Source organism: Ranitomeya imitator, chromosome 1 (genome assembly GCF_032444005.1).
Source record: "Ranitomeya imitator isolate aRanImi1 chromosome 1, aRanImi1.pri, whole genome shotgun sequence".
NCBI classification, from domain to species: domain Eukaryota; kingdom Metazoa; phylum Chordata; class Amphibia; order Anura; family Dendrobatidae; genus Ranitomeya; species Ranitomeya imitator.
The window spans coordinates 810,743,419-810,769,529 of NC_091282.1; the positions used below are offsets into that span (position 1 = coordinate 810,743,419).

Sequence of the window (26,111 nt, forward strand, 5' to 3'; positions counted from 1 at the left end):
AGGATTGGACCAGGATGGACTGCTACGAAAGGGCCGAAAGCGAAAGTATGGTTGGCGCTGAAAGGCAGCCTTGGGCCTCTGTTGGGGAAGGAACTTGCTCTTTCCCCCTGTAGCGTCAGCAATAAGCTGGTCTAGCTTTTCTCCAAAAAGACGCCCGCTCTGAAAAGGAATCTGGGCGCCACTCTCTGAGCCAAATGGCTCTTCTGATGGTGATGGCATTTGAAGCCGCCGTTGCTGCACAGTTCGCTGCATCGAGGGATGCGTACATCACGTAATCACCAGCCATGGCAATCTGTTTGGCAAGGTCCGCCACCTCAGACGGGAGATCCTGCTCCTGAACTGATTTTGCTAGGGCATCTGCCCAGGAAGCCATCGCCTTGGCCACCCAAGCCGCGGCGAAGGAGGGAAATAGGGAGGAACCTGAGGCTTCGTACACTGAGCGAGCTAGGGAATCTAGCTGGCGTTCTGTGGGGTTCTTAATTGAAGCGCCATCTGGAACGGATAAGAGTTTTGGAAGCAGGGCGCGAAACCGGAGGATCTACCAAAGGGGACTCCGTCCAGTCTTTAACGAGATTTGCGGAAAAAGGATACTTTGATTCCTGGGCCTTTTTGCCCGTGAAACGCTTATCCGGACGCTCCCTGTGTCGCCTGACTATATCCAGGAAATCTGGGTGAGAGGCGACCGTCTTATGAGAACGCTTGGCCCTAGTAAAGGAGACTGAGTGGTCCGGAGCCGAATTAGGGTCATCGTCCACACATATTTGGTATCGCCGCGCTCAGAATCGCCCGATCTATCAATTGAAAAAAAGCATTAACCTGATCGCTAAACAGCGTAGCGGGAAAAAAATTCGAAACACCAGAATTACATTTTTTTGGTCGCCGCGACATTGCATTAAAATGCAATAACGGGCGATCAAAAGAACGTATCTGCACCGAAATGCTATAATTAAAAACGTCATCTCGGCACACAAAAAACAAGCCCTCAACCGACCCCAGATCACGAAAAATTGAGACGCTATGAGTATCGGAAAATGGCGCAATTTTTTTTTTAGCAAAGTTTGGAATTTTTTTTCACCACTTAGTTAAAAAATAACCTAGTGATGTTAGGTGTCTACGAACTCGTACTGACCTGGAGAATCATAATGGCAGGTCATTAGCATTTAGTGAACCTAGCAAAACAGCCAAACAAAAAACAAGTGTGGGATTGCACTTTTTTTGCAATTTCACCGCACTTGGAATTTTTTTTCCCGTTTTCTAGTACACGACATGCTAAAACCAATGATGTTGCTCAAAAGTACAACTCGTCCCGCAAAAAATAAGCCCTCACATGGCCAAATTGACGGAAAATTTTAAAAGTTATGGCTCTGGGAAGCAGGGGAGTGAAAAACGAACACGGAAAAATGAAAAATCCCATGGTCATGAAGGGGTTAATGTTTTGGCGCTTTTACACAAAAACCATTTCATAGAAAAAATAATTATTTTTGAATCGCTTTATTCTGTGAGCTATACATTTTTTAGCTGCACTTTTTGTTCCGTGGTATGATGATGAAGCATTGTTTTTTACCTCGTGTATTTTTTTTTTTTTTACGGTGTTCACTGAAGGGGTTAACGATTGGGGCAGTTTTATAGGTCGGGTTGTTCCAGATGCGACGCTAACAAATGTGTACTTTTTTTTTTAAAATAAATGTATTTATTGGATTAATATTTCTTTCATTTTTTTTGTTCTTTATTTGGGGATTTTTTTTTGTTTTTTTATAATTTGCACACTTAATACCTTTTTTGTTAACATTGTCCCAGCAAGGGACATTATCCTTACACTGACAGATTGCGGATCTAAAGTCTGCAATGCTCCTGCACTGCAGAGCATCAGAGCAGCATCAGACCGGCAGGAATGAGGCGTGTTAGGTCCTGCTCTTAGCAGGCGCACACAGGCCACCTTCCCTGCAGGACCCAGCGGCTATCTTGAGGCCCGAGGTCACCATGGAGACCATGAGCACAGCGTGATCACATTGCGTTGTGTCGATGGAAGCAGAGAGGGCGCTCATTACTGAAAGTGGCATCAGTGGGGTTAAAAGTCTGCGATCGGTGTTACCACCGATCGTGGGCATTGCTGCAATGTGTCAGCTCTCAAATAGAGCTGACACCCGCACTCGATTGCGGCGGCGCTCAGCGTGCAGACAAAGCCAACAGCCAGTGTGCAGGGAAGTGGTAACAAGGCAATCACTGTGCAGTAAACATTGGCTGTAACAGCTCCCTGCACCGCCCTCATGCAAGTGGCTAAAGGGAGAATATAACTTCATTTTCTCCCTGTAGCTGTACTTGTAGTGAGCTGCCAGACATGATTTAAATGCAATTTACCTGTAGATTACCACTATATCTGCAGGTAAATTACATTTTTTCAGGTGACATTTTTCCTTTAAAGGGAAGCCATCATCTAAATATTAACAGTTTTTTGTGTTAAATGTATTTAAAAAAAAAAAAAAAAAAGTATGGCAACGTCTTGCAATTTTACCACTGGTCACTGAGGCTTATTTAGACTCTAACCTCCTGTTTTTGAGGAAATACAGCTACAGACTCCAGCCCTATGCATTGAAAGATCTAATGAGTGTGTGCAAAACTCATTAAAAAGGAGAGGAAGGAGGATCAGCTGTGACATCGCCTATTGTGAGTGGTGGATCCTGTGTTATCAGCTGTGTACAAAGGTGTTACCTGTCATTGTAATCCTGCCTCTGATGATATGGAGCATGCTGAAAGCTCTTCCTGAAAGGATAGGAAGTATGAGTCTAAAAAAAAAAAAAATTGTGGCCAGCGGGAAAATTGTGCAAAATTACTAATTCTCATATACAAAAAAAAAAGAGAAAGAAAAGAGAACATTGCTACATGTATCACATCAATGTGATGATATCTTTCCTTTAACCCCTTCCCGACCCATGACGCCACGTAGGCGTCATGAAAGTCGGTGCCAATCCGACCCATGACGCCTATGTGGCGTCATGGAAAGATCGCGTCCCTGCAGATCGGGTGAAAGGGTTAACTCCCATTTCACCCGATCTGCAGGGACAGGGGGAGTGGTAGTTTAGCCCAGGGGGGGTGGCTTCACCCCCCCGTGGCTACGATCGATCTGATTGGCAGTTTCACTTTCAACAGCCAATCAGAGCGATTTGTAATATTTCACCTATTATAACGGGTGAAATATTACAATCCAGCCATGGCCGATGCTGCAATATCATCGGCCATGGCTGGAAACACTAATGTGCCCCCACCCCACCGATCGCCCCCCCAGCCCCCCGATCTGTCCGGTACACTGCTCCGGCTCCCCTCCGTCCTGTGCTCCGCTCCCCCCGTGCTCTTCTCCGCTCCCCCCGTGCTTCAATCACCCTCCCCGTGCTCCAATCACCCCATCTGCACTCCGATCCACCCCCCCTGCAGTCCGATCCACCCCCCCTGCAGTCCGATCCACCCCCCGATGCTCCAATGCACCCCCCCCCCCCCCCCGTGCTCTGTTCCACCCCTCCCGTGCTCCGATGCACCCCCCCATGCTCCGATCACCCCCCCCCCCCATCATACTTCCCGATCCTGCCGGGGTCCGTCCGTCTTCCTCCCGGGCGCCGCCATCTTCCAAAATGGCGGGCGCATGCGCAGTGCGCCCGCCGAATCTGCCGGCCGGCAGATTCGTTCCAAAGTGCACTTAGATTATATCTCAGTGATCAAAATAAAAAAAAAATAATAAATGACCCCCCCCCCATCCTTTGTCACCCCCATAGGTAGGGACAATAAAAAAAATAAAGAATTTTTTTTTCCCACTAATGTTAGAATAGGGTTAGGGTTAGGGGTAGGGCATGTGCACACGTATTCTGGTCCTCTGCGGATTTTTCCGCTGCGGATTTGATAAATCCGCGGTGCTAAACCGCTGCGGATTTATGGCGGATTTACCGCGTTTTTTCCGCGCATTTCACTGCGGTTTTACAACTGCGATTTTCTATTGGAGCAGTTGTAAAACCGCTGCGGAATCCGCACAAAGAAGTGACATGCTGCGGAATGTAAACCGCTGCGTTTCCGTGCAGTTTTTCCGCAGCATGTGTACAGCGATTTTTGTTTCCCATAGGTTTACATTGAACTGTAAACTCATGGGAAACTGCTGCGGATCCGCAGCGTTTTCCGCAGCGTGTCCACATACCTTTAGAATTAGGCTATGTGCACACGGTGCGGATTTGGCTGCGGATCCGCAGCAGATTGGCCGCTGCGGATTCGCAGCAGTGTTTCATCAGGTTTACAGTACCATGTAAACATATGGAAACCAAATCCGCTGTGCCCATGGTGCGGAAAATACCGCGCGGAAACGCTGCGTTGTATTTTCCGCAGCATGTCAATTCTTTGTGCGGATTCCGCAGCGTTTTACACCTGTTCCTCAATAGGAATCCGCAGGTGAAATCCGCACAAAAAACACTGGAAATCCGCGGAAAATCCGCAGGTAAAACGCAGAGCCTTTTACCCGCGGATTTTTCAAAAATTATGCTGAAAAATCTCACACGAATCCGCAACGTGGGCACATAGCCTTAGGGTTGGAATTAGGGTTGTGATTAGGGTTATGGCTACAGTTGGGATTAGAGTTAGGGGTGTGGGGGGGTTAGTGTTGGAGGTAGAATTGAGGGGTTACCACTGTTTAGGCACATCAGGGGTCTCCAAACGCAACATGGCGCCACCATTGATTCCAGCCAATCTCGTATTCAAAAAGTCAAATGGTGCTCCCTCAATTCCGAGCCCCGACGTGTGCCCAAACAGTGGTTTACCCCCACATATGGGGTACCAGCATACTCAGGATAAACTGCGCAACAATTTCTGGGGTCCAATTTCTCCTGTTACCCTTGTGAAAATAAAAAAATGCTTGCTAAAACATCATTTTTGAGGAAAAAATTATTTTTTATTTTCACGGCTCTGCGTTGTAAACGTCTGTGAAGCACTTGGGGGTTCAAAGTGCTCACCACATATCTAGATAAGTTCCTTTGGGGGTCTAGTTTCTAAAATGGGGTCACTTGTGGGGGGTTTCTACTGTTTAGCCACATCAGGGGCTCTGCAAACGCAACGTGACGCCCGCAGAGCATTCCATCAAAGTCTGCATTTCAAAACGTCACTACTTCAATTCCGAGCCCCGGCATGTGCCCAAACAGTAGTTTACCCCCACATATGGGGTATCACCGTACTCAGGAGAAACTGGACAACAAATATTGGGGTCAAATTTCTCCTGTTACCCTTGGGAAAATTAAAAAATTCTGGGCTAAATAATTATTTTTGAGGAAAGAAAACGTATTTATTATTTTCACGGCTCTGCATTATAAACTTCTGTGAAGCACTTGGGGGTTCAAAGTGCTCACCACACATCTAGATAAGTTCCTTTCGGGGTCTAGTTTCCAAAATGGGGTCACTTGTGGGGGGGTTTCTACTGTTTAGCCACATCAGGGGCTCTGCAAACGCAACGTGACGCCCACAGAGCATTCCATCAAAGTCTGCATTTCAAAACGTCACTACTTCAATTCCGAGCCCCGGCATGTGCCCAAACAGTGGTTTACCCCCACATATGGGGTATCAGCGTACTCAGGAGAAACTGGACAACAACTTTTGGGGTCAAATTTCTCCTGTAACCCTTGGGAAAATAAAAAATTGCAGGCTAAAAGATCATTTTTGAGAAAATAATTTTTTTTTTTATTTTCATGGCTCTGCGTTATAAACTTCTGTGAAGCACTTGGGGGTTCAAAGTCCTCACCACACATCTAGATTAGTTCCTTTGGTGGACTAGTTTCCAAAATGGGGTCATTTCTGGGGGATCTCCAATGTTTAGGCACACAGGGGCTCTCCAAATGTGACATGGCGTCCGCTAATGATTGGAGCTAATTTTCCATTTAAAAAGCCAAATGGCATGCCTTCCCTTCCGAGCCCTGCCGTGCGCCCCAAACAGTGGTTTACCCCCACATATGGGGTATCAGCGTACTCAGGACAAACTGGACAACAACATTTGGGGTCCAATTTCTCCTATTACCCTTGGCAAAATAGGAAATTCCAGGCTAAAAAATCATTTTTGAGGAAAGAAAAATTATTTTTTATTTCATGGCTCTGCGTTATAAACTTCTGTGAAGCACCTGGGGGTTTAAAGTGCTCAATATTCATCTAGATAAGTTCCTTGGGGGGTCTAGTTTCCAAAATGGGGTCACTTGTGGGGGAACTCCAATGTTTAGGCACACAGGGGCTCTCCAAACGCGACATGGTGTCCGCTAACAATTGGAGCTAATTTTCCATTCAAAAAGTCAAATGGCGCTCCTTCCCTTCCGAGCCTTACCATGTGCCCAAACAGTGGTTTACTCCCACATATGAGGTATCAGTGTACTCAGGAGAAATTGCCCAACAAATTTTAGGTTCCATTTTATCCTGTTGCCCATGTGAAAATGAAAAAATTGAGGCTAAAAGAATTTTTTTGTGAAAAAAAAGTACTTTTTCATTTTTAGGATTAATTTGTGAAGCACCTGGGGGTTCAAAGTGCTCACTATGCATCTAGATAAGTTCCTTGGGGGGGTCTAGTTTCCAAAATGGGGTCACTTGTGGGGGAGCTCCAATTTTTAGGCACACGGGGGCTCTCCAAACGTGACATGGTGTCCGCTAAAGATTGGAGCCAATTTTTGATTCAAAAAGTCAAATGGCGCTCCTTCCCTTCCAAGCCCTGCCGTGCGCCCAAACAGTGGTTTACCCCCACATATGAGGTATCAGCGTACTCAGGACAAATTGGACAACAACTTTCGTGGTTCAGTTTCTCCTTTTACCATTGGGAAAATAAAAAAATTGTTGCTAAAAGATCATTTTTGTGACTAAAAAGTTAAATGTTCATTTTTTCCTTCCATGTTGCTTCTGCTGCTGTGAAGCACCTGAAGGGTTAATAAACTTCTTGAATGTGGTTTTGAGTACCTTGAGGGGTGCAGTTTTTAGAATGGTGTCACTTTTGGGTATTTTCAGCCATATAGACCCCTCAAACTGACTTCAAATGTGAGGTGGTCCCTAAAAAAAATGGTTTTGTAAATTTCGTTGTAAAAATGAGAAATCGCTGGTCAAATTTTAACCCTTATAACTTCCTAGCAAAAAAAATTTGTGTTTCCAAAATTGTGCTGATGTAAAGTAAACATGTGGGAAATGTTATTTATTAACTATTTTGTGTCACATAACTCTCTGGTTTAACAGAATAAAAATTCAAAATGTGAAAATTGCAAAATTTTCAAAATTTTCGCCAAATTTCCGTTTTTCTCACAAATAAACGCAGAATTTATTGACCTAAATTTACCACTAACATGAAGCCCAATATGTCACGAAAAAACAATCTCAAAACCGCTAGGATCCGTTGAAGCGTTCCTGAGTTATTACCTCATAAAGGGACACTGGTCAGAATTGCAAAAAACGGCAAGGTCTTTAAGGTCAAAATAGGCTGGGTCATGAAGGGGTTAAAAAGGTATTCCCATATTCTTAGATGGGTACATTTGAGAGATGAGCAAAAAGATTTACAGATTTACAGGTCCCTGGAGTCCCTGGTAGCCAGACCACCTCCCACTGCTTGACTGCATTCTTGACACCTCTTTTGATTTATTAGGCCCAATGAGATGCCATTCATGTGATGAGAGAGAACTACCTTTTTAACCATTTACTAGCTGATACATACAAGATCAAGTGGTAGAGCTGGCCAAGAAAAGCTAAGGTTTCTGGGTGTGGGAATTTCTTACCTGGCATGTGTGCGCTTGTATGTGTACAGCCGAGAGAAGAGGCGTGCCAGTTCCAGAAGTATTGCCACACCGCTGCCATTAGAATCTGCACCATAAGACAACCACTAGAAAAAAAATGGATATGGTATTGATAAGATAAAGAGGTTTCCCTGTGTATCTTACGAAAATTACGTCACTGTAAAATACTGTACTTTGAAAATTATACATTAAAAAGTGTAATTAAAAAATTGTCAGAAAAAAGTAATTTGACGGGGCACTTACTGGTGCAACTCCAAAAGTGTCATAGTGGGCAACAATGGCAATTGTAGGAAGGTCATCAGAGCCAAGGCCAGCCAAGCGTCCCTGAAAAAATAAAGGATTCATTATAAATACTGATGCGTTAAAAAGGTGAACTCTAGAAAGACTGTTGTAAAAAAAAAAAAAAAAAAAAAAAATGCTGCGTACCAGGTTAGGCTACTTTCACACTAGCGTCGTTTGGCCTCCGTCGCAATGCGTCGTTTTGGAGAAAAAAAACGCATCCTGCAAAGTTGCCCGCAGGATGCGTTTTTTTCTCCATAGACTTTCATTAGCGACGCATTGCCACACGTCGTGTTTTGTCGGACCATCGGCACAAAAAAACGCTACATGTAACGTTTTTTGTGTGCGTCGTGTCCGCCATTTCCAACCGCGCATGCACGGCCGGAACTCCGCCCCCACCTCCCCGGACCTTACAATGGGGCAGCGGATGCGTTGAAAAACTGCATCCGCTGCCCCCGTTGTGCTTTTACTTCACAGCATGCGTCAGTACGTCGGCCCGACGCACTGCGATGGGTCCGTACCGACGCTAGCGTGAAAGTAGCCTTATTTTGCACCAGTGAGTAAAGCTGAACATATACGTAAAGTAATAAACTATGTATTTTGCACTGTACTTTGAACCCCTTCAAATTCATTGTGATTTTCAGTTTTTCCATGTGCATTTTTCCTCCCCCTTCCTCCAAGAGATTACTTTTATTTTTCTGTCAACATAGACCTAAGAGTGCTCATTTTGTCATTTTTAATAAAATTATTCATTTTTTTTTTTTTTTTTTTTTTACAAGATATACTGACAAAAAAGGGGAATACAAATGGGATAAAATGGTGAAAAAAAGTGCAATTCCGCCATTGTATTTTGGCTCCAGTTTTACATTATATGATAAACATGGTTTGAAAACATGGGTCAGTACAATTACAGTAATACCAAACTTGCATATTTTTTTTTTATTCAAGTGGTGAAAAAAAAGTGTTTTAAGTCACCATTTTCTGAGACTTTTTTACGTTTGTGTTCCGTGTTGTTTCCTGCGTACCAAAATCACAGTTTTATTGATACCGTACATATGATGTTTTAATCACTTAACTGTATTTTTTAGGATGTGTGGGTGGGGCAAAAAATGCAATTCTGGAGTTTCGATTTTTTTTATTTGTCTTTACGGCATTTACTGGTTAATTTTATATTTTGATGGAATGGACTGCCACAAACAAGACAACAAATATGTTTATTTTTTTTTCTTTATTTTTAACAATTGAAAAGGTGGGATAGGGTGCTTTGAATTTTTAAAAACTTTTTGGTTTGTTTGATTAATCGCTTTAAAAAGGGACTCTGAGCATAATTTGTTCAAACCAAGTTCAGGTGCTCGGCGGCCAAACATTGAAGTGCACCATCGCACCTACTTATTTTCTATCTCCACCCACCCTCCTCTCCTCTTATTTGATTGACAGCTCTGACTTTATAGCTCTAAAGAAAGAGCGGAAATAGAGGGAAAACAAACAGGTGAGAAGGTGAAGTTAAGTACAGAATTGACCACATTTTTAGCTTCATTTTTTCCCCCCAATTTCCTCCTCTAAAACCTAGGTGCATCTTATGGTCCGGCGTGTCTTATAGTCTGAAAAATATGGGTATATCCACGCTGACTGCATTGGTGGACACCAAGACAGGAGCAGAAGCAGAGTCCTGGGGGATGGGACAGAGTTGAGTATGTGTTTTTTTCTTCCGTCATTTATGTATATGTGATGTTTGGCTGCACATAGGGAGGATATGGGGGTCTTACTGTGGACATGAGGAGGCTATGGGGGTCTTACTGTGGACATGAGGAGGCTATGGGGGTCTTACTGTGGACATGAGGAGGCTATGGTGGTCTTACTGTGGACATGAGGAGGCTATGGGGGTCTTACTGTGGACATGAGGAGGCTATGGGGGTCTTACTGTGGACATGAGGAGGCTATGGGGGTCTTACTGTGGACATGAGGAGGCTATGGGGGTCTTACTGTGGACATGAGGAGGCTATGGGGGTCTTACTGTGGACATGAGGAGGCTATGGGGGTCTTACTGTGGACATGAGGAGGCTGTGTGGGTCTTACTGTGGACATGAGGAGGCTATGGGGGTCTTACTGTGGACATGAGGAGGCTATGGGGGTCTTACTGTGGACATGAGGAGGCTATGGGTGTCTTACTGTGGACATGAGGAGGCTGTGTGGGCCTCATATGCAGGACAAGGGGAGGAGGTGGGGACCTCATATGCTGGACATGGGAAGGCTGTGTGGGCCTCATATGCTGGACATGGGGAGGCTGTGGGCCTCATATGCTGGACATGGGGAGGCTGTGTAGGCCTCATATGATATATAGAAGAGGCTGTATTCGGGTTCAAACGATATATTGGGGGACACAGGTAACCATGGGTGTATGCTGCTGTCGCTAGGAGGCTGACACTTTGCAAATAAGGAAACATTAACTCCTCCTCGGCAGTATACACCCTCCGACAGGCACAATGCAACTCAGTTTGGTGCTAAAGCAGTCGTAGGAGTAAGTATAAGGAACTCACTCTATGTACCAACCCAAAACAACGGCACGTTGGCCAACACGGTACAAAATAAAGGGAGGGTGCTGTGTCCTCCAATGAAGGCTCCAAGAAAGATTTTACGGTAAGAACCAAAAATCCATCTTTCTCGCTTAATTGGGGGACACATTAACCATGGGACGTCCAAAAGCAGTCCACGGGTGGGAAAAAAAAAATAGTCCGAGAAAAGAAGACTTAGGTCGGCCGGTGGGAAACCGCCCCTGCAGTATTTTCCTACCCAGGCCTGCATCCGCAGAAGCCTGAATATGCACCTTGTAGAACCGTACAAAGGTGTGAAGGGACAACCAGGTTGCAGCTTTGCAAACCTGCAAAGCCGAAGCCTGGTGACGAACGGCCCAAGAAGCTCCCACAGCCCGGGTAGAGTGAGCCCTCACCCCAGGAGGAGGCTGTTAATCCTGAAAGCGGTACGCTTCCAGAACCGCCGAACGAATCCAACAAGCAATAGTGGATTTAGAAGCGGGGAGCCCTTTTCGACGACCTTCAGAGACGACAAACAGTGGATAGGACTGGCGAAAAGAAGCAGTTGGGCAAGATAGACTCGGAAAGCCCTGACCAAATCCAGCTTGTGGAGAGATTTCTCCAAGGGAAGGACCAGGGAAGGGCACAAGGAAGGACGATGTCCTCGTTGATGTGAAAAGCCGAAACAACTTTTGGTAGAAAGGAACAGGCCGCAGGACTACTTTGTCCTGGTGCAGAATTAGGAAAGGAGAACGGCAGGATAATGCCGCTAACTCGGATACCCTCCTAATAGAGGTGATGGCGACCAGGAAGGCCACCTTCCAAGATAGGAGAGAAAAGGAAATGTCCTGGATTGGCTCAAAAGGCGCGTGTTGGAGGGTGCCGAGAACGAGGTTGAGATCCCATGGCTCAACCGGGGAATAAGGAGGTGCTATGTGGGCAACACCTTGGAGAAAGGTCCTGACTTGTGGAAGGGAAGCTAAGTTCCTTTGGAAAAGGATGGACAGGGCGGAGACCTGGCCCTTTAAAGTACTCAAAGAAAGGCCCGAATTGAGACCCGCTTGAAGGAAGCCAAGAACTGAAGGAAAGGAAAAAACCATAGGGATCAAGCTGTTGTCGTCGCACCATCGGAAAAAGACCTTCTAACATCTATGATAGATGCAAGAAAAAGCTGGTTTCCTAGCTTTTATCATGGTCTGTCTGAAACTGTGAGAAAAACATGCGTCCCTTAGGACCACGGCCTCAACAGCCATACCATTAAATTCAGAGACCGAGAATTTGGGTGGAAGAGGGGCCCCTGCGACAAAAGATCCGGACAGTCTGGGAGTCTCCAGGGGGCGTCCGACAGCATGTTTACTAGCACCGCGTATCAGGCCCTGCGAGGCCAATCTGGAGCTATTAAGAAAACGGGGACCCTCTCTGCATTTATCTTTTTTACGACCCTTGGGATCAAGGCAAGAGGAGGAAAAAGATAGGTCATGTGGAACTGGGCCCACGGGATCACCAGGGCGTCGCAACAGACGGCCATCGGGTCCCGAGACCTGGCTACATACTGGGGAACCTTGTGGTTCGTTCGGGAGGCCATATTAGGTCGACGTTCGGAACTCCCCATCTCTGACATATTTGGTTGAGGACGGTGGGATGGAGAGACCACTCGCCTGATGCGAGGCCCTGACGGCTGAGGAAGTCGGCTTCCCAATTGTCCACCCCTGGAATGTGGACAGCTGAGATGGCGGGAGTGTGGTTCTCTGCCCAGCGTAGAATGTTTGACACCTCCCTCATGATCTGCTTGCTACGAGTCCCTCCCTGATGATTTATGTAAGCCACGGCTGTGGCGTTGTCCGACTGAACGCGAACAGGATTTCCTGCGAGGAGGGCCTGCTAGCGGAGGAGGGCGAGGAAGATCTCCCTGATCTCCAAGAGATTGATGGGGAGAAGGGTCTCCTGAACCTTCCAGTGACCGTGGGCTGTGTGATGGAGACAGACCGCACCCCACCTCTGAAGACTGTCGTCGGTGGTGATCTGCCAGCGGTGAGGGAGAAATGACCTCACGCGCAGGATGGAGGCGGAAAAGCGTCCACCAAGTGAGAGACTGTCTCACATTGAGAGGAAGGTGAATTGGGCAATCTAGGGAAAGTGGGTTCTTGTGCCAGGCAGACAGGAGAGCCAACAGGAGGGGGCGAGAGTGAAATTGAGCGTAAGGTACTGCTTCCATGGAAGCGACTATCTTCCCTAGAACTTTCATACAGAGCTGTAGAGGCAGAGGAACCGGGCGCTTTAAGGCTTTGATGCCCTGGCGAAGAGAGAAGAACTTCTCTTTCGGGAGGAAGACCCGAGCTTGGATGGTGTTGAATTCTATGCCCAGGAACTCGAGGCGTTGAGCTTGAATCAAGGTCAACTTGTCCCTGTTGATTATCCACAGAGGTGGATCAGCGTATCCAGAGTGATCTGGAGACTCTGATCGCAGTCCCGGTGAGAAGGACCATTGATTAGAAGGTCGTCGAGATAGGGGATTATGAGGATCCCCTTTGAACAAAGGATGGCCATGACCGCTGCCATTACTTTAGTAAAGACCCTGGGGGCGGACGCTAGGCCGAACGGGAGAGCTGTAAACTGGTAATGTTGTTCCTGGATTGCGAAACGAAGGAACCTGATGCTGCTGACAAATCGGAATGTGCAGGTACGCATCCCAAATGTCCATGGAGCACAGATATTGCCCCGGTTTCATGGAAGCGATCACCGAGCGCAGTGACTCTATCTTAAAGTGTCGAATCTGAAGGTGGCGGTTCAACTGTTTGAGATCCAAGATCGGGCAGAGAGAGCCGTCTTTTTTTCGGAACCACAAACAGAATTTGAGTAAAAACCCGAAAACCACTCGTGGTAAGGAACAGGAACGATCACTCCTAAGACGAGAAGGGCATCGACGGCCTGGAGGAGCCCTGGGGCATGGGACGGCTGCTTGGGTGGACAGGAGAGGAAGAAACGTCTTCCTGGGGGTGAAGAAGATTCTATTTTGTAGCCTGATGTGACGATCTCCCCGACCCAGGCGTTGCCGACTACCTATAACGAAGCTTCTGTGAACAGAAGCAGCCTGCCTCCCACCCTAGAAAGATTTGCAGGTGGGGGTGACCCGTCATTTTGAAGAGAATCTGGCCGCAAGATCTGGAAGGTTTAGAGGAGCGGCTCTTAGCCCTCCAGTGAGGGGTAGGCCTGAAGAAAGGTTTTCTCCGTTCCCCCTGAGCGGAAGAACACTCTCACTGGGAGGAACCGCCAGAGAAAGAGAAGGGCCGGAAGGGACGAAAGGACTGATGTCCCCTACGATTAAAGGGGCGCTTAGGCCTGGATTGAGGGAGAGAGAGGTGCTCTTTCCACCTGTAGCGTCGGACATGATCTGGTCTAGCTCCGTGCCAAAGAGCCTGGAGCCCTAGAACGGAAGGCCAGTGAGAGACTTTTTAGAAGTGGGGTCAGCGTTCCACGCCTTCAGCCAAAGGACACGGCGAATGGCGATGATGTTGCGGTTTGCTCTTGCGGAACAAGCGGCCGCATCCAAGGAGGCATTTAACAGATAATTCCCCGCGTGTGCTATCTGGTCCGCTAAATCAGCCAGCTGGTTCATCCGAAGGAGCCGAAGCAACGATGCCCCTGCAAAGTATCTTGGCCCAGGCAGACACGGCTTTCACCACTAAAGAGGAGGCGAAATTCGGGCAGAGTGAGGCGCCGGACGCCTCAAAGTCTGATTTGGTTAAAGCCTCAATTTGCCTGTCCGTAACATCCTTAAGAGACGCTGCATCAGGGATAGACAGAAATGTCTGCGAGGATAGACGAGAAACAGGCGGGTCTACCTTAGGGGAATCAGACCATTTGCTGACTAGGTCTGGATTAAAAGGGTACAAGATATCCAGACGCTTTCTGCCTGGAAACGTTTTCCGGGTTGTTCCCAATGTCTAGAGGTAGTATTCTCAAACTCTTTGTGGTTGGAAAAAACCTCTAGAGAGCCGTTTCACCCGTTTGAATGAAACAGAGTCCTCCTGGGAGGTGGAATCCTCCTCCTTAAGTTCAAGGGTTTGAATAATAGCCGAAATAAGGCTATCTACCATGTCCTGCGTGCCAGAGTTCTGATCTGTTAAGTAAATAAGGCAGCACACTGCAGCAATAACACATGTAAACTTGAAACACGAAATTTGAACTGCATTACTGCACTAGAAATATGAAAAATGAGAGCGTTTAGCACATAAAAATTGCCAATTTTATGTGTACCTGGTAGCCCCTTAACGGCATCTCTCTTATACCAGGTCCTAAACTTGCCTTACCTCGCTGAGAATAAACGTCTCCATCTGAATGGGTACATGTGAAACCTCTTCCTAGACTAAAATTCTCTCTCTCGTGGAGGGGTATTGGACCTGCTGTAATTAAAACACCTGTGGCTAGGAGGCGGAGTGCACGATCAGAAGGCTAAAGAATACATTTCAAAAACCTGACCGGCACATCCAAACATAGACTCAGTGTGAACAGGTGCTGAACCTAGAGTCGCCAACTCGTATATAGTTAAGTAAATAAGGCAGCACACTGCAGCGCTAAAACATGTAAACTTGAAACACGAAATCTGAACTGCATTACTGCACTAGAAATATGAAAAATGAGAGCGTTTAGCGCATAAAAATGGCCAATTTTATGTGTACCTGGTAGCCCCTAAGAGGGCTCTCATTTTTCAGATTTCTAGTGCAGTAATGCAGTTCAAATTTCGTGTTTTCAAGTTTACATGTTTTAGCGCTGCAGTGTGCTGCCTTATTTACTTAACTATATACGAGTTGGCGACTCTAGGTTCAGCACCTGTTCACACTTAGTCTATGTTTGGATGTGGCGGTTAGGTTTTTGAAAGAGTTCTGATCTGTATCTGAATCAGACTCTGAGTGTGAAAGTACATCCGACCCGACGTCCACCTCAGAGGAGGGGGAACGGGTGGAGAGGGGTATTCTAGATGGTGCCGCGGGTTCCGGAGAGCTGGATGAGGAGCTAGACAAAGTCCTCTTTCTGGATCCTTTCTCCAATCTAACCCTGTGCGGGTCGTGGTCAGGTGCGAGCGAATCGCTGTGGGTGGCACTGGTGGCAGAAGATAGAAGCGGCAAGCGTTCCAGGACCTGTACCAGGGACTGGGACACTTTTGTCAGTTCTGAGACTGACTGAGACATAGAAACAGCCCACTTCGGGGGAGTGCACTCATCCTAAGCAATAGGAGCTTCCTGAGGGACGGACATGGTGGAAGAACTGCAGGACAGACAGAAAGGCGACGGCTGGCCGGAAGCCCACTTTCTCTTACAGCGGGCACAAGCGTAGTGGGTCACCATGGGTTCGTAGCCAGAGGCCTGTGTGGGGTTGGGCATAGGTAGAGCCTGAATGAGGACTGCAGAAGGATGCTATGCCGGTGATACTGCTGAAGAGGGCTGTATCAGAACGCTATGTCGGCGATACTGCTGAGCCAAGGAACGAGGAAGGGAATGCATAGCCTACCAGACACCCAGCGACTGCAGAAGCAGCGCAGGTACTGTGTCCCCCTCCGAATTCTGAAGACGCTGCAGGAGCCTGCCAAGATAGACGCAGTTCTCTCTGGACATGCGTCGCTGTAGTGAGCGGCGGGCGGGCAAATCTGTGATCGTACACAAGAAAAAGAAACAGGCGTCCTGATAGGCTGACGCGCCTGAGGAGGCATGTCGGAGTGGAGAGCCGAGGCAGTGCACAGCAGAGGGAGCGTGAACGGCGTTGGAGAAAATGAAAGTGCGGCGCTGATAGGCCTAGACCGGCAAGGGGGCGTGGCCTAACGAGTGAAGGAGAAAGCTGCAATATGCCGGGAATCGCGCAATTAGATGGGAAATTTGAAATCTAGAGACATGGGAGCGCTGCCAAGAGAGGGGGGGATGGAGGAGTCCACTTGCTATCTTGCTTGAATCCAGCTCCTTGGTGTCTGAGGATCGCGTCAGAATCCCTCGGAGAAGAAGAGAGTTCTGGGAGTAAGATCCTCCTTCCCGCACCATCTCTGGATGGTGTAGAAGACGGCGTCAACCCCTTACAAGGGGGGAGGTCACCATAGATGACCACCGTCTTCCTCTCAGCCCTTTCCGAGGAGAGGGGTGAGGAGGGGAAAAGGCGAGGACTGGCCACCAAGATGTCACCCTGAAACACCCGTAAGGGTGACAGGGGACGAAGTCCTGCCAGCGGGTCCGAGAGTGGGCAATGCGGGGAGTACCACACTGCTCTCTCGGTCATATAAATGTGGGAAAACAGGGTGACAATCTGCACCCTGTTACCTGAAGAAGTGAATCTGAAAGAGAAAGGGAAATGATTAATAAAACACAAAAACCCTGTAAAAGAAAATAATGCAGATCTGGTGGTTAGATCCAGGTCTGCCTCCTACAGACACTAAGCAAAACTGAGTTGCATTGTGCCTGTCGGAGGGTGTATACTGCCGAGGAGGAGTTAACGTTTCCTTATTTGCATAGTGTCAGCCTCCTAGCGACAGCAGCATACACCCATGGTTACCTGTGTCCCCCAATGAAGCGACAAAGAAAATTAATTGCCCACCTGCGCCACTATCCTGACTGAAGTGTTGGAGTAATCAACTATCAATTTGCGTGAGATCAATCCTTTTCTACATATCTTTACACAATGTGGATTGATTAAAGTGATTTTGTTAAAAGTGATTTGGATACTGCCACAACACTTTACATATGGTATTTTTTTTATTAACTATACATAGATTGTGACTGGCATTAAAGGGAACCTGTCACCCCCAAAATCGATGGTGAGGTAAGTTCACCGTCATCAGGGGCTTATCTACAGCATTCTGTAATGCTGTAGATAAGCCCCCGATGTAACCTGAAAGATAAGAAAAACAAGTTAGATTATACTCACCCAGGGGCGGTCCCGCTGCGGTCCGGTCAAATGGGTGTCTCAGGTCCGCTCCGGCGCCTCCTATGTTCATTCCATGACGTCCTCTTCTGGTCTTCACGCCGCAGCTCCGGCGTACTTTGTCTGCCCTGTTGAGGGCAGAGCAAAGTACTGCAATGCGCAGGCGCCGGGCTTCTCTGACCTTTCCCACCTCCTGCGCACTGCAATACTTTCTTCTGCCCTAAACAGGGCAGACAAAGTACGCTTGCGCCGGAGCCACGGCTTGAAGACCAGAAGAGGACGACATGGAATGAAGTTGCGGACCTGAGACACCCATCGGAGCAGGACCGCCCCTGGGCGAGTATAATCTAACCTCTTTTTCTCCTCTTTCAGGTAACATCGGCGGCTTATCTACAGCATTACAGAATGCTGTAGATAAGCCCCTGATGACGGTGAGCTTACCTCACCATCGATTTTGGGGGTGACAGGTTCCCTTTAAGAACAGTCTCAAAGCAAAATATTAAATCTACTGTATCAGTTCTATCGATCACCTATATAGGGACTGTGACTGGCACTGAGATAATTGGATTTACTCTGTGTTTGTTTTTACTCCCGCCCAGGGTGCACTATTTGACTTTCATGTTTGGTCTTTGGAGAGACCGTTTAAAATATTTTAAATTAAAAAGTTATGTTTTAGGTCCCAATTGCTGTTATTCATTGATATACTTGACAGTACTGCTTTATAGTCCAGGAAATACGATTACAATCTTTAAGCAACCCTCACCTCCACGCTAGTAACCAGCCAATCACCGAGTGCCTTACTCTGCGCTCCACTTGTCACCATCTGGAAACCATTCGCAGTAGCAGTGTGAAGGAGTACTACATGGGCACAAATGGTATAGTCAATGAGCACGGCATGGTGAATCCATACTCACAAAGGCAATCTTTGTCAACTGCTATTCCAACAACTCACCTTCTGCGGCAGAAGAGGTGCCCTGGTTAGCAGAAGCGGATAGTGTCTGTTCATAGATAGATAGAAGTTCAGCATCCTCCACAGCAAAGTAAACAGGAACCTGAGTCTCCATTGAAAGCATCTCAGGCTCTATGTCCATAAACTGCTGAAAATGAGAAAAAGAAGCCAATTATAGGTGATGAACATTACACTTTGACTCACCATACATGCTATTATTCTGTTTCTTTTTCTACAATAATTGGTTGTCCTGTCATTGAAAGGTATGACACATGGATAGTTTATATACACTTCTCAAGACTGGTAAGATCACTTCCTGGCAGAGACTTACCGATTCCAAGAATTCAATGGCCTGAATGGAGCCTCAATGTAGTCCCCAGACACTGAGTGACCAGAAATGGATGTGTGAGGGGTAAAACATAATGGCACCTTCGTTTTCAGGATTGTTAAGTGCCCTGGCCATCAGATCTCCATCAATCAGAACGTGATGGTTTATACAGGTCCTTCTCAAAAAATTAGCATATAGTGTTAAATTTCATTATTTACCATAATGTAATGATTACAATTAAACTTTCATATATTATAGATTCATTATCCACCAACTGAAATTTGTCACGTCTTTTATTGTTTTAACCCCTTCATGACCCAGCCTATTTTGACCTTAAAGACCTTGCCGTTTTTTGCAATTCTGACCAGTGTCCCTTTATGAGGTAATAACTCAGGAACGCTTCAATGGATCCTAGCGGTTCTGAGATTGTTTTTTCGTGACATATTGGGCTTCATGTTAGTGGTAAATTTAGGTCAATAAATTATGTGTTTATTTGTGATAAAAACGGAAATTTGGCGAAAATTTTGAAAATTTCGCAATTTTCACATTTTGAATTTTTATTCTGTTAAACCAGAGAGGTATGTGACACAAAATAGTTAATAAATAACATTTCCCACACGTCTACTTTACATCAGCACAATTTTGGAAACAAAATTTTTTTTTGCTAGGAAGTTATAAGGGTTAAAATTTGACCAGCGATTTCTCATTTTTACAACGAAATTTACAAAACCATTTTTTTTAGGGACCACCTCACATTTGAAGTCAGTTTGAGGGGTCTATATGGCTGAAAATACCCAAAAGTGACACCATTCTAAAAACTGCACTCCTCAAGGTGCAAAAAACCACATTCCAGAAGTTTATTAACCCTTCAGGTGCTTCACAGCAGCAGAAGCAACATGGAAGGAAAAAATGAACATTTAACTTTTTAGTCACAAAAATGATTTTTCAGCAACATTTTTTGTATTTTCCCAATGGTAAAAGGAGAAACTGAACCACGAAAGTTGTTGTCCAATTTGTCCTGAGTACGCTCATACCTCATATGTGGGGGTAAGCCACTGTTTGGGTGCACGGCACGGCTTGGAAGGGAAGGAGCGCCATTTGACTTTTTGAATGAAAAATTGGCTGCACTCTTTAGCGGACACCATGTCAAGTTTGGAGAGCCCCCGTGTGCCTAAAAATTGGAGCTCCCTCACAAGTGACCCCATTTTGGAAACTAGACGCCCCAAGGAACTTATCTAGATGCATAGTGAGCCCTTTAAACCCCCAGCTGCTTCACAAATTGATCCGTAAAAATGAAAAAGTACTATTTTTTCACAAAAAAAATTATTTTAGCCTCAATTTTTTCATTTTCACATGGACAACAGGATAAAATGGATCCTAAAATTTGTTTGGCAATTTCTCCTGAGTACACCTATACCTCACATGTGGGGGTAAACCACTGTTTAAGCACATGGTAAGGCTCGGAAGGGAAGGAGCGCCATTTGACTTTTTGAATGAAAAATTATCTCCATCGTTAGCGGACACTATGTCGCGTTTGGAGAGACCCTGTGTGCTTAAACATTGGAGCTCCCCCACAAGTGACCCCATTTTGGAAACTGGACCCCCCAAGGAACTTATCTAGATGCCTAGTGAGCACTTTAAACCCTCAGGTGCTTCACAAATTGATCCGTAAAAATGAAAAAGTACTTTTTTTTCACAAAAAATTTCTTTCGCCTCAATTTTTTCATTTTTACATGGGCAATAGGATAAAATGGATCCTAAAATTTGTTGAGCAATTTCTCCCGAGTACGCCGATACCTCATATGTGGGGGTAAACCACTGTTTGGGCACACGGCAGGGCTCGGAAGGGAAGGCGCGCCTTTTGACTTTTTGAATGGAAAATTAGCTCCATTTGTTAGCGGACACCATGTCGCATTTGGAGAGCCCCTGTGTGCCTATGCAATGGAGCTCCCCCACAAGTGACCCCATTTTGGAAACTAGACCCCCCAAGGAACTTATCTAGATGCATACTGAGCACTTTAAACCCCCAGGTGCTTCACAGAAGTTTATAATGTAGGGCCATGAAAATAAAAAATAATTTTTCTTTTCTCAAAAATGATTTTTTAGCCTGGAATTTCCTATTTTGCCAATGGTAATAGGAGAAATTGGACCCCAAATGTTGTTTTCCAGTTTGTCCTGAGTACGCCGATACCCCATATGTGGGGGTAAACCACTGTTTGGGCGCACGGCAGGGCTCAGAAGGGAAGGCACGCCATTTGGCTTTTTAAATGGAAAATTAGCTCCAATCATTAGCGGACACCATGTCGCGTTTGGAGAGCCCCTGTGTGCCTAAACATTAGAGATCCCCCACAAATGACCCCATTTTGGAAACTAGACCCCCAAAGGAACTAATCTAGATGTGTGGTGAGCACTTTGAACCCTCAAGTGCTTCACAGAAGTTTATAACGCAGAGCCATGAAAATAAAAAAAAAAATTCTTTTCTCAAAAATGATTTTTAGCCCGCAATTTTTTATTTTCCCAAGGGTAACAGGAGAAATTTGACCACAAAAGTTGTTGTCCAGTTTCTCCTGAGTACGCTGATACCCAATATGTGGGGGTAAACCACTGGTTAGGCACATGCTGGGGCTCGGAAGTGAAGTAGTGACGTTTTGAAATGCAGACTTTGATGGAATGCTCTTCGGGCGTCACTTTGCGTTTGCAGAGCCCCTGATGTGGCTAAACAGTAGAAACCCCCCACAAGTGACCCCATTTTGGAAACTAGACCCCGAAAGGAACTTATCTAGATGTGAGGTGAGCACTTTGAACCCCCAAGTGCTTCACAGAAGTTCATAACACAGAGCAGTGAAAATAATAAATACGTTTTCTTTCCTCAAAAATAATTTTTTAGCCCAGAATTTTTTATTTTCCCAAGGGTTACAGGAGAAATTGGACCACAAATGTTGTTGTCCAGTTTCTCCTGAGTAAGCTGATACCCCATGTGTGGGGGTAAACCACTGTTTGGGCACACGTGGGGGCTCAGAAGGGAAGTAGTGACTTTTGAAATGCAGACTTTGATGGAATGGTCTGCGGGCGTCACGTTGCCTTTGCAGAGCCCCTGGTGTGCCTAAACAGTAGAAAACCCACACAAGTGACCCCATTTTGGAAACTAGACCCCCAAAGGAACTTATCTAGATATGTGGTGAGCACTTTCAACCCCCAAGTGCTTTACAGAAGTTTATAACACAGAGCCGTGAAAATAATAAATACGTTTTCTTTCCTCAAAAATAATTTTTTAGCCCAGAATTTTTTATTTTCCCAAGGGTTACAGGAGAAATTGGACCCCAAAAGTTGTTGTCCAGTTTCTCCTGAGTACGCTGATACCCCATGTGTGGGGGTAAACCACTGTTTGGGCACACGTCGGGGCTCAGAAGGGAAGTAGTGACTTTTGAAATGCAGACTTTGATGGAATGGTCTGCGGACGTCATGTTGCGTTTGCAGAGCCCCTGGTGTGCCTAAACAGTAGAAACCCCCCACAAGTGACCCCATTTTGGAAACTAGACCTCCCCAAGGAACTTATCTAGATATGTGGTGAGCACTTTGAACCCCCAAGTGCTTCACAGACGTTTACAACGCAGAGCCGTGAAAATAAAAAATCATTTTTCTTTCCTCAAAAATGATGTTTTAGCAAGCAATTTTTTATTTTCTCAAGGGTAACAGGAGAAACTGGACCCCAGTAATTGTTGCGCAGTTTGTCCTGAGTATGCTGGTACCCCATATGTGGGGGTAAACCACTATTTGGGTGCACGTCGGGGCTCGGAAGTGAGGGAGCACCATTTGACTTTTTGAATACAAGATTGGCTGGAATCAATGGTGGCGCCATGTTGCGTTTGGAGACCCCTGATGTGCCTAAACAGTGGAACTCCCTCAATTCTAGCTCCAACACTAACCCCAACACACCCCTAACCCAAATCCCAACTGTAGCCGTAACCCTAATCACAACCCTAACCCCAACACACCCGTAACCCCAACACACCCCTAACCCTAACCACAACCCTAATTCCAACCCAACCCTAGCCCTAAGGCTATGTGCCAACGTTGTGGATTCGTATGAGATTTTTCAGCACCATTTTTGAAAAATCCGCGGGTAAAAGGCACTGCATTTTACCTGCGGATTTACCGCGGATTTCCAGTGTTTTTTGTCCGGATTTCACCTGCGGATTCCTATTGAGGAACAGGTGTAAAACGCTGCGGAATCCGCACAAAGAATTGACATGCTGCGGAAAATACAACGCAGCGTTCCCGCGCGGTATTTTCCGCACCATGGGCACAGCGGATTTGGCTTTCCATATGTTTACATGGTACTGTAAACCTGATGGAACTCTGCTGCGGATCCGCAGCGGCCAATCCGCACCGTGTGCACATAGCCTAATTCTAAAGGTATGTGCACACGCTGCGGAAAACGCTGCGGATCCGCAGCAGTTTCCCATGAGTTTACAGTTCAATGCAAACCTATGGGAAACAAAAATCGCTGTACACATGCTGCAGAAAAACTGCACGAAAACGCAGCGGTTTACATTCCGCAGCATGTCACTTCTTTCTGCGGATTCCGCAGCGGTTTTACAACTGCTCAAATAGAAAATCGCTGTTGTAAAACCGCATTGAAATGCGCAGAAAAAACATGGTAAATCCGCCATAAATCCGCAGCGGTTTAGCACTGCGGATTTATCAAATCCGCAGCGGAAAAATCCGCAGAGGACCAGAATACGTGTGCACATACCGAAACCCTGAACCTACCCCTAACCCTACCCCTAACCCTACCCCTAACCCTAACCCTAACCCTAACCCTACCCCTAACCCTACCCCTAACCCTACCCCTACCCCTAACCCTAACCCTACCCCTAACCCTACCCCTACCCCTAACCCTACCCCTAACCCTAACCCTAGTTCTTACCCCAACCTTAGTGGAAAAAAAAATTTTTTTTATTGTCCCTACCTATGGGGGTGACAAAGGGGGGGGGGGGTCATTTACTTTTTTTTTATTTTGATCACTGAGATATAACCTATCTCAGTGATCAAAATTCACTCTGGAACGAATCTGCCGGCCGGCAGATTCGGCGGGCGCACTGCACATGCGCCAGCCATTTTGGAAGATGGCGGCGCCCAGGAAAGAAGACGGACGGTCCCCGGGAGGCCAGGTAAGTGTAAGGGGGGGGAGATCAGGGCACGGGGGGGGGCGTCGGAGCACGGGGGGTGGATCGGAACACGGGGGGGTGGATTGGAGCACGGAGTGGGGGATCGCTGTGCGGGCGGGTGGATTGGAGCACGGGGGGGGAATCGCTGTGCGGGGGGGGATCACTGTGCGGGGGGGGGATCGGAGTGCGGGGGGTTTGATTGGAGCACGGGGGGTGTGATTGGAGCACGGGGGCAGCGGGCAGGAGGACGGGGGAGCGGAGCACAGGACCGAGGGGAGCAGACCACAGATCGGGGGGCTGGGGGGGTGATCGGTGGGGTGGGTGCACATTAGTGTGTCCAGCCATGGCCGATGATATTGCAGCATCGGCCATGGCTGGATTGTAATATTTCACCATTTTTTTAGGTGAAATATTACAAATCGCTCTGATTGGCAGTTTCACTTTCAACAGCCAATCAGAGCGATCGTAGCCACGAGGGGGTGAAGCCACCCCCCCTGGGCTAAACTACCACTCCCCCTGTCCCTGCAGATCGTGTGAAATGGGAGTTAACCCTTTCACCCGATCTGCAGAGACGCGATCTTTCCATGACGCATATGCTGCGTCATGGGTCGGAATGGCACCGACTTTCATGACGCAGCGTATGCGTCAAAGGTCGGGAAGGGGTTAATACTGATGATTTTGGCATACAACTCCTGATAACCCAAAAAACCTGTCTCAATAAATTAGCATATCAAGAAAAGGTTCTCTAAACGACCTATTACCCTAATCTTCTGAATCAACTAATTAACTCTAAACACATGCAAAAGATACCTGAGGCTTTTATAAACTCCCTGCCTGGTTCATTACTCAAAACCCCCATCATGGGTAAGACTAGCGACCTGACAGATGTCAAGAAGGCCATCATTGACACCCTCAAGCAAGAGGGTAAGACCCAGAAAGAAATTTCTCAACAAATAGGCTGTTCCCAGAGTGCTGTATCAAGGCACCTCAATGGTAAGTCTGTTGGAAGGAAACAATGTGGCAGAAAACGCTGTACAACGAGAAGAGGAGACCGGACCCTGAGGAAGATTGTGGAGAAGGACCGATTCCAGACCTTGGGGAACCTGAGGAAGCAGTGGACTGAGTCTGGTGTGGAAACATCCAGAGCCACCGTGCACAGGCGTGTGCAGGAAATGGGCTACAGGTGCCGCATTCCCCAGGTAAAGCCACTTTTGAACCATAAACAGCGGCAGAGGCGCCTGACCTGGGCTACAGAGAAGCAGCACTGGACTGTTGCTAAGTGGTCCCAAGTACTTTTTTCTGATGAAAGCAAATTTTGCATGTCATTCGGAAATCAAGGTGCCAGAGTCTGGAGGAAGACTGGGGAGAAGGAAATGCCAAAATGCCTGCAGTCCAGTGTCAAGTACCCACAGTCAGTGATGGTGTGGGGTGCCATGTCAGCTGCTGGTGTTGGTCCACTGTGTTTCATCAAGGGCAGGGTCAATGCAGCTAGCTATCCGGAGATTTTGGAGCACTTCATGCTTCCATCGGCTGAAATGCTTTATGGAGATGAAGATTTCATTTTTCAGCACGACCTGGCACCTGCTCACAGTGCTAAAACCACTGGTAAATGGTTTACTGACCATGGTATTACTGTGCGCAATTGGCCTGCCAACTCTCCTGACCTGAACCCCATAGAGAATCTGTGGGATATTGTGAAGAGAAAGTTGAGAGACGCAAGACCCAACACTCTGGATGAGCTTAACCCCTTAATGACCGCCAATACGTCTTTTAACTGACCTGAGATATAAGAGAATAGCCTCCCCATACAGGTGACAATCCAGCATCTGTCGGTTGTACACTATAGCTGACAACTTGCTGTACCAGCCACGATCAGTATTTGCACCATCTAAATCTGTTTAACCCCTTAGATGCTGCTGTCAATAGTGACTACATCATTATAAATGGTTAACAGTGTGTGGGGGCTTCTTCTTTGTCACAATTGGTGCCCTCAGATCATGATTTTGTTGTCCTGATGTTTGCCATGGCAATTCATGACCAAATAGCAGCCTTAGAGTCTGAAGGCTGTAGTAATCTGTTTAGAAGTTGGCAACATTTAGGTGGTAAAAATACACATTTTAATTTCTGTCATACCACTTTGCATTAATTCCTGTAAAGTACCTGAAGGGTTAATAAACT

General features: G+C 46.6%; 1 protein-coding gene across 2 annotated transcripts in view; it reads right to left on the minus strand.

The window, feature by feature from the left end:
• The window catches only part of NCLN (nicalin), a 62,484-nt gene that overhangs the window by 25,677 nt on the left and 10,696 nt on the right, over positions 1-26,111 (minus strand). Inside the window, exons 3-6 of one of the 2 annotated variants that reach the window (XM_069739395.1) lie at positions 18,438-18,579; positions 18,249-18,343; positions 8,016-8,096; positions 7,755-7,858 (exon numbers count right to left, since the gene is read on the minus strand). In XM_069739395.1, coding sequence (XP_069595496.1) covers positions 7,755-7,858; positions 8,016-8,096; positions 18,249-18,343; positions 18,438-18,579 — 422 coding nt within the window. Of the gene's footprint in view, positions 1-7,754; positions 7,859-8,015; positions 8,097-18,248; positions 18,344-18,437; positions 18,583-26,111 lie in introns of both variants that reach the window. The other variant, XM_069739388.1, reaches the window with a different exon arrangement.